General features: G+C 41.1%; 1 protein-coding gene across 1 annotated transcript; it reads left to right on the forward strand.

Annotated features, from left to right (window-relative positions):
- Positions 1-5651: 5651 nt before the first annotated feature.
- Positions 5652-6091, forward strand: LOC132573739 (large ribosomal subunit protein eL42-like). The gene has a single exon (XM_060241441.1). It carries the CDS (start codon positions 5676-5678, stop codon positions 6018-6020), a length of 345 nt encoding a protein of 114 aa, XP_060097424.1. The 5' UTR covers positions 5652-5675; the 3' UTR covers positions 6021-6091.
- Positions 6092-9357: the final 3266 nt, after the last annotated feature.

A 9357-nucleotide genomic window follows, 5' to 3' on the forward strand; every position in this document is an offset into this window, starting at 1 on the left:
ACCGTCGCATGATTACTGTGGCTAGGTCCAAGCGGGACCTGCATTCCTTTACCTGGTCAGATAGGCTAAGTAGGTATTTCAGGTATTCCAAAATATCAGCATTCTCTCCTAGAATCACCACCATCTTGTCGGAATGCAGTTTAACCCTTCCTTACCCTCATCCAGTTTGCAAATTACATCAGGGTAACAATTAACTGAATTTATAACAGGGATCAGTGATAAGTTGTGCAATGAAGTGTATCCAAACTTAAACTGAAGGACCAACAACAAATTACATGGTAGTGGGTGTAAAAGGGAGATAATTAGAACAGAAAAGCAGGGGAGGAATGGAAACATGTACCCCTTTCCTCACGTGCTATCTCCTTTGCCAAACTGTCCTCTCAAGTAGCTTTTTCCCCCATGAGATTTTAAATGGCTATTTTTCATGTAACATGTGCTCTTCAGCTCCATCCGGAAACCAGGATAACTGGTCAATTTATTATTTCAGTTGCACTAACATAAAGTGGGACCTTCTTCATGCAACACATGAGTTCTGTCACTAAATCACAGCCACTCTCAGCAACTTCCCATAACAAGAGATTAGCTACCACTGATAGATACCAAGAGACAGGGATGCTATCTTTACAGTTCTGACACCTGAAGTCATTACAGCTACAAGCACCAAGATTTTCCGTGCGACCCAATGGTGTAAATTCATTCTTTCACCTGCAACAACCAACACTTAATAATACCTTGCCTTGTTAACTTGAGACTTAATTACTACTATTAAGCAACAACTTTCTACCACTTATTATCCTCCAGCACAATATGTATATGAAAGGTTCTGAGGAGGGGTAAAATAGCAAGCACGTTCTGTGGAGATTCAAGCAGGTGTTTTGACGAATGAACTGTTAAGTGACTTTGGGAGAGTCGGATTCTTGGCGTTTCTTCTTTCATAGAAGAAATTAACTCTGATGCCAATCAAGGAACTGAATTGTTGAAATTACAGAAGAAACAGAAGGGAAAGCCAAATTAAATATTTTAGCCTTTAATAAAAACATTAAAAAGCGAAGAGTTAAAAAAAAAAGTCTTGTAGAACTCTAAGCAGGAACAATCACACTTTAGAAATATTACCTTGTAGCAATAGGGGTGATAGTTCAGCTTGTTTTTCCTGTAAACTGCAATGTTTGACCAGTACGGTTATATGTTATGTACACAACTGACTTATAGAAATAGGGTTGCCAATCCCCAGGTGGGGGCAGGGGATCCCCTGGTTTGGAGGCCCTCCCCCCGCTTCAGGGTCGTCAGAAAGCAGGGGGAGGGGAGGGAAATGTCTGCTGGGAACTCTATTATTCCCTATGGAGATTTGTTCCCATAGAAAATCATGGAGAATTGATCTGCGGGTATCTGGGGCTCTGGGGGGGTTGTTTTTTTGGGGTAGTGGCACCAAAGTTTCAGTATAGCATCTAGTTCCTCTCCCCAAAATACCCCCCAAGTTTCAAAAAGATTGGATCAGGGGGTCCAATTCTATGAACCCCAAAAGAAGGTGCCCCTATCCTTCATTATTTCCTATGGAAGGAAGGAATTGAAAAGGTGTGCCGTCCCTTTAAATGTGATGGCCAGAACTCTCTTTGGAGTTCAATTATGCTTGTCACAGCCTTGATCTTGGCTCCACCCCTAATGTCTCCTGGCTCCACCCCCGAAGTCTCCAGATATTTCTTGAATTGGACTTGGCAACCCTATATAGAAACCCCAGCAAATGGCTTTTAAGCAAAGGTGGCTTGCCATTATCTTCCTCTGGAGAGCCTCCCTTCATGGTTTCCCACCCAAATACTGACCCTACTTGGCTTTTGAGATCTAATAACATCAGGCTATATTATGCCGCCTTCCCTACACCACTTTTTGTGTCGCCTTTAATCAAAATGGCATGAAAAGAGCATGTCTGATAACTGTCTAGTTCTCATCTCCATTATATTGGCCTGCAGAATATGGCCATACATTTATCAGTAGTGTAAACAGAACTGAAATTTCCCTAAAGGCAAATATCATAAAATATCCTTAAACAGAAAGAGTTTCAAAAGCAGCCAGGGGGGATTCTGCTAATCAGTTCCACATGCTAGCTGATGCTGGGAAGCTACATACCCTGAAGATGTGAGTTCTGAGCTATACTGTGTTCCATGGCGAGATCTGATCTAGCTGTACATTTGTAATATATCAAAATATCAAAACAACCTGTCACTTTACCCCAAAAGTTCTTTTCTTGAGATTCAATGCAGATTGAACATACCCCACTCCCTATTTGTAAATCTACAACCAGCTATAGCTACAGAGAATATTAATTTCCTAGAGAAATGCCACTGACATCATAAAATGGTTGTTGGAAAACAAAAAAACAACCCCCCCCCCCCCCAGCACATTCTAGGAAAATAAAGGTGATACAGGATACAATAAATTCTTGCACTGTCAGTGAGGAAGAGCTGGGATTGCTTATTTTGTTACTGGTTTCCCATTATAGCTAGTTGAGTTACAATGTTGCAGGCTGTGCTCTGTTGCCAGGGCATTTATTTATTTGATTTGTGTGTGGGTTTTTTCTTTTGTATATATTTGTTTTATAAGTTTTGAAGAAAGTTAAGGTAATTTTGAGGAGTAAAAAATGACAGGAGTGCAGAAGAGTGAAAGATAAGTGGTGTGAAAAATAACAAACCACCTTACTTTGTTTCTTCTTATGGCCTCTCTTGATTTCAAACCCACTGGCATGTACTAGTGTCCAAGGATGCTAAAAAATCTTGGCCAGTCAACACCGATACAAAAAGCAAGTACTGTAGATAAATTATATAGCAGTTTTACCAGAATTAGCTTGTGAGTGAAAGCTGCTACATACCCAACAAATATTTTTGCATACATGAGTGAGGTGACTAGATTAAGTAACTTGGGTAGGCCAGGCTAGCATGATCTCATCAGAAGCTAAGTAGGGTCAGCTCTGGTTAGTATCTGGATGGGAGACTACCAAGAAATACCAGGGTATTGACATGGAGATTGGCAATGGCAAGCCAGTTTGGAACATCTCTTGCCTTGAACACCTCCCCCCCCCCACACACACACATTGCCAGATTAAGTAAAGATTCACAAATCAAAGCCTCTTGCAATGTATGTCCTGTCAAAGTTTAAGACCAACAAAGTTTAATTCTCAGCTCATATTATTATACCAGGAATGCCCATGTTCCTCCCTTACTGAAGTAAAACTTTTAACATTTTTTTAGTAACAAGTGATTTCCTCCCTGATTTGTGGAAAAGCAAACTAAAAAAGAAGCAGGACCACAGTGAGATCCATTGTTTCCTCAAACATCTAGGAGGGAAAAACACAAGGAAACAATGTCCTATTTGCACAGTGGAATGGCAATAACCAGTAGTACCATTACTTACACTTCAATCATTGAAGACGTACAAATCGAGAACAGTGGAGAGGGTTCCAGGGTATGCTTCTACAATGGTTATTGTCAGGGCTTTTATTGTAGAAAAAGCCCAGCAGGAACTCATTTGCATATTAGGCCACACCCACTGGCACCAAGCCAACTGGAGCTGCGTTCCTAGGTGCTTCTGCTCAAAAGATGGTATGTGGTGATCTATCTTCAGGGCTTTTTTTGGTAGAAAAAGCCCAGCAGGATTTTATTTGCATATTAGGCCACACCCCTAATGCCAAATCAGCCAGAACTGTGTTCCTGCTCAAAAAAAAGCCCTATCTTCCATCACTTGTCCCAATCCACAAATACAGAAGGAGGAACAGATCAAAGTCTGAATCCAGTACCACCTTTAAGACCAACACCATTTAATTCTCACCTCTCATTTATCTACCACCCCTGTTCTTCTTAAGCCCACCTCAAAACTTTGCACTAGAGAGTTAATCAGCATGCACTAAGGCCACTTTCCCCCACCAATTTATCATCTCTGCTTTCACAGTGCATACATTTCCTTAGCAGCAGCAATTAAAACCTATGGTTGTACACAGTCTGTTTAATGTGCACAGATAAATTTTTATCTAGAATCCAGCTGCATATAATGCTTCCCACTTGTAAATGAAGCATCCTAGAATGCAGATTAATGATACAGCAGGAGCAATTTTGTCCTTGTATCTTTTCTAACTATTCTAAAAAGAAAATTACTCATATGTTTTCTTTTTGAAGTACAACCTAAACACAGTATTGCCTGTGTTTGAATCTTCTATGAATCTATTACTGATAAAGAATATAATATGACAATGTGTACAGTGCAATCCGCAACAAGAACAGCTAACTAGGAGTGGGAGGAGTTCTACTATTTTCTAGCTAAGAGCTGAAGCTTCCAATTAAAGGACAGCTTCATACTTTACATCAGGGGTCCTCAAACTTTTTAAATAGGGAGCCAGTTCACTGTCCCTCAGACTGTTGGAGGGCCGGACTGCCGTTACTGTACAAGGCCGCGGGCCGTCAGTTCTCCGTCTTCTGCATCTCTCTCCCTTCCCCACACCACACACTGCGGCCTGGGAACTCACCTCACTTCGGTATCACCTCACACTCTGTCTCCGCCGCCTCAGCCCAGTGCCGGAAGTGTGCGTTGCTAATGCGAGTTCAGGTCGAACGTCACTTCCGGTCTGATTTTGCCATAACCCTGCGGGCCACATAAACGTCCTCAGCGGGCCGCATCTGGCCCGCGGGCCGTAGTTTGAGGACCCCTGCTTTACATGGTACTATGTACAAAATGTGGACTGGGAAGGGAAGATACGCATCCCTTGACTCCAGAACAAATGGTTGTCTTGTGTTATGAAGCCTCAAATGCTTCTTGAAACACTGGTCAGCCTGAGTCCAATAAGAGCATGTAACCCAGAATATAGAAATAATACCTTGTGAGGCTAAGCACCCTGATTTCTCCTCAAGGGTTAACATGAATATTAGAAGGCCTAGTTTTGCTTTCAGGAGATAGTGATTTCAGTGTTCCTGCAACCACTATCCTTATCTCTTTCAAGACTAAAAGCAAGAATGGGAGGGAAATTAGGGGCAGTTGCTAACATCTTTTGGAATAATAATATCCACCCAAACATACAATTCACCATGGAAAAAGAAACTGAGGGTAAACTTCCATTTCTAGATATCATGGTCATACACAAAACTAACCTTCAGCTAGTTCACAAGGTCTACAGAAAACCAACTCACACAGATTGCTATTTACACAAAAACTCCAGTCACTTCCCTTGACAAAAAAGAGGCATAATCAAAACATTAGTAGACCGTGCAAGACAAATATGTGAACTACATTTTCTCAACGATGAACTAAATCATCTAAACCACGCACTTCAAGCAAATGGCTACTCTAAGAATGAAATCAGAAGAGCAATTAAGCCAAGGATTAAACAAACAACTAAAGAAAAACAGTCTCTCACAAAAAAGGTGTTTTTACCATATATCAGAGGAATCACTGATCAGATGGGAAAACTTAAGAAGAAACATAACCTACAAACAGTGTTCCAGACCCACCAGAAAAATACATCAGATGCTATGATCAGCAAAAGACAGAAGAGACCCCCTCACTTCTGCAGGAGTATATCGCATACCCTGCAGTTGTGGACAAGTTTATATCAGGACCACACAACGCAGCATCCAGACAAGAATAAAAGAACATGAAAGACACTGCAGCTCTTCTGCTTTGAGAGGCTGGCCCTTTCTATGGGTGCTGGCGACGCCAGGAAGATGGTGAATGTTCCAAAAACCCGCAGAACTTACTGCAAAAAGTGTGGCAAGCACCAGCCCCACAAAGTGACTCAGTATAAAAAAGGGAAAGAATCTCTGTATGCTCAGGGAAAGAGACGATATGATTGCAAACGAAGTAGCTATAGTGGTCAGACGAAGCCTATTTTCCACAAGAAGGCCAAGACCACAAAGAAGATCATGCTGAGGATGGAGTGCACTGAGCTGAACTGCAGGTCCAAGAGGATGCTGGCCATTAAGAGGTGCAAGCACTTTGAACTTGGAAGAGATAAGAAGAGAAAGGGCCAAGTCATCCAGTTCTAGACATTCAGCTTGTACTTTTGCTATGGAACCCCTTAAAAGCCAATGGAAATGCAAAAAAGACAAAGACAAAAGACATGGCTTGTTTTATCACACCCCGGACTACCACGTTAAAGAACAAGAACACTGGTTATAAATGAAAGGACATTGGTTTCGGGTGATATATATATATTGCACTTCTGTATAAGTTCTTTATACTATATTTATAAATCCATGATTTTTTTCATATTTGAGGGAGTGGCAGTGGGGCCCTTGGATGACCAAAGGGTCAAAGGATTACTGAAGGAGGATAGGGAAATGGCTGAGAAGCTAAATGAATTTTTTGCCTCCGTCTTCACTGTGGAAAATGAGAAGTGTTTGCCTGCTCCGGAACCACTTCTATTGGAAGGGGTGTTGAAAGACCTGAGCCATATTGAAGTGACAAGAGAAGAGGTCCTACATCTGATGGACAAATTAAAAACTAAACAGTCACCAGGTCCGGATGGCATACATCCAAGAGATCTGAAAGAACTCAGTTGAACTTGTGGATCTTCTGAGAAAAATACGTAATCTTTCATTGAAATCTGCCTCTGTTCCCGAGGACTGGAAGGTAGCAAATGTCACCCCCCTCTTTAAAAAGGGTTCCAGAGGAGATCTGGGTAACTACAGGCCAGTCAGTCTGACTTCAATACCAGGAAAGTTGGTAGAAACCATTATCAAGGACAGAATGAGGAGGCACACTGAGGAACACGAGTTATTGAGGAAGACTCAGCATGGGTTCTGTAAGGGAAGATCTTGCCTCACTAACCTGTTACATTTCTTTGAGGGGGTGAACAAACATGTGGACAAAGGAGACCCGCTAGATATTGTTTACCTTGACTTCCAGAAAGCTTTTGATAAAGTTCCTCATCAAAGGCTCCTTAGTAAGCTTGAGAGTCATGGAGTAAAAGGACAGGTCCTCTTGTGGATCAAAAACTGGCTGAGTAATAGGAAGCAGAGAGTGAGTATAAATGGGCAGTCTTCGCAATGGAGGATGGTAAGCAGTGGAGTGCCGCAGGGCTCAGTACTGGGTCCCATGCTCTTTAACTTGTTCATAAATGATTTGGAGTTGAGAGTAAGCAGTGAAGTGGCCAAGTTTGCAGATGACACTAAATTGTTCAGGGTGGTGAGAACCAGAGAGGATTGTGAGGAACTCCAAAGGGATCTGTTGAGGCTGGGTGAGTGGGCGTCAGCGTGGCAGATGATGTTCAATGTGGCCAAGTACAAAGTAATGCACATTGGGGCCAAGAATCCCAGCTAGAAACACAAGTTGATGGGGTGTGAACTGGCAGAGACTGACCAAGAGAGAGATCTTGGGGTCGTGGTAGATAACTCACTGAAAATGTCAAGACAGTGTGCGATTGCAATAAAAAAGGCCAACGCCATGCTGGGTATTATTAGGAAGGGAATTGAAAACAAATCAGCCAGTATCATAATGCCCTTGTATAAATCGATGGTGCGGTCTCATTTGGAATACTGTGTGCAATTCTGGTCACCACACCTCAAAAAGGATATTATAGCATTGGAAAAGTGCAGAAAAGGGCAATGATTACAGGTTTGGAACACTTTCCCTATGAAGAAAGGTTAAAACACTTGGGGCTCTTTAGCTTGGAGAAACGTCGACTGCGGGGTGACATGATAGAGGTTTACAAGATTATGCATGGGATGGAGAAGGTAGAGAAAGAAGTATTTTTCTCCCTTTCTCACAATACAAGAACTTGTGGGCATTCAATTGCTGAGCAGTCGGGTTAGAACGGGTAAAAGAAGGTACTTCTTCACCCAAAGGGTGATTAACGTGGAATTCACTGCCACAGGAGGTGGTGGCGACTACAAGCATAGCCAGCTTCAAGAGGGGGTTAGATAAAAATATGGAGCAGAGGTCCATCAGTGGCTATTGGCCACTGTGTGATACAGTGTTGGACTGGATGGGCCATTGGCCTGATCCAGCATGGCTTCTCATGATCAAATGTATACATCCATTTAGATTATTCCTTTTCATATAAAAACATGGAAGATTTTTTAGCACTATCAAAAGACATTTAATGTTCAATTCAGCTAGAAAAGAAAACAACTAATTTAGGTTTTTAATCTTTTATACTGAAGCTTACATTTTTTATTTTTACAATGAAGTGTGTTTTCTGAATTAGGGGGAAGACCTATTTTTCTTTTATACTTAGTATATACTTGATTATTACAAATGAGCTTTCACTAAATTCTAAATGGGCTCTTAAAATTAGTACCAGAAAAGAAGACCTTGTGGTACAGTAATAATATTCACTGGATATAAGCAGTGAAATAATAGCAAATAGAACAAATAGAACAAACAAGAGACATTACTCTGCCAGCCGAAAATACCCAGTCCAACAGTTGATAGAGGAGCTTAGTCAACAGAGCTAGCAGACTAATCTGCACATAATGGAGACTGTGTTCAATAAGCATATGGAAGAAAAGTCCCATCAACAACAATAGAAACATTGTTCAGAAAATAAAAGGTATGTGTATGGATGAGAAACTGGATTGGCTGAGATTCGGGAATGCTCAATCAAGTCAAGCAAGGAAAAAAACCCAAGAGAAACAGGAGTGCTGTGAAGAAGTTTTGAATTTGGTTTAAAGAAGATGTAAACTAGGTATCCATTAATCCATTTCACATTGCCATTTCTGTAATGAAAAACAATTAAGTCCAAATTTAAAAAAAACCCACATCATTGCCAAATTGCAAGAATGACTTCTTCAAATGCTCCCATACATTTTTAGTCTGTGTTTTAAGCATGAGATATGAATGGGAGGGGAGGGGGAACCCTGTGCCATTTCTTTTGGTATTTTGTTTCTGACTCTAGCCTTTGATCTCTTCAGCACTGTACTTCAGACAATCTGTAGGAATATCACTAAACCAAGTAACTTTGTTATATTTTTACTTCAGCCATTTGTCAGCATATGCCATAAAAAATTTAGCGTTCTCTCTTGATCTTTATCAGAGAGCACTGTTTCTCTTTGATGTCTTTCTCCTTATTTGACATTTGGGGTCTGGTTTCCTGTTTAATTATCTAACTCTCTCCTGCTATTTTAGTTGAAAAGTTCACTCCAACATTTTTATTCCTACATCCCTGAATTTGGCACTCCATGCTCAAGTACAGAAGGAGCCCTTCACAGATTTAGCTCCCTCATAGGTGCATATTTTCCTACCACTGTCTAGGGGGTCTTTTGTACATATATAATAAATGATTCTCATGCAGCAACTTCTGGGCATTTAGCTGGCAATCTCAGGTAAACCTGATTTACCTCACCATCATATACCTGGTTGAAATGTGTGTTATTTTCTTTG

The sequence above is a fragment of the Heteronotia binoei genome, chromosome 6 (assembly GCF_032191835.1).
Source record: "Heteronotia binoei isolate CCM8104 ecotype False Entrance Well chromosome 6, APGP_CSIRO_Hbin_v1, whole genome shotgun sequence".
NCBI lineage: Eukaryota > Metazoa > Chordata > Lepidosauria > Squamata > Gekkonidae > Heteronotia > Heteronotia binoei.

Excerpts from the sequence above, each read along its gene's own strand:
- LOC132573739 (XM_060241441.1), top strand. The coding sequence starts at position 5,676 with ATGGGTGCTGGCGACGCCAGGAAGATGGTGAATGTTCCAAAAACCCGC.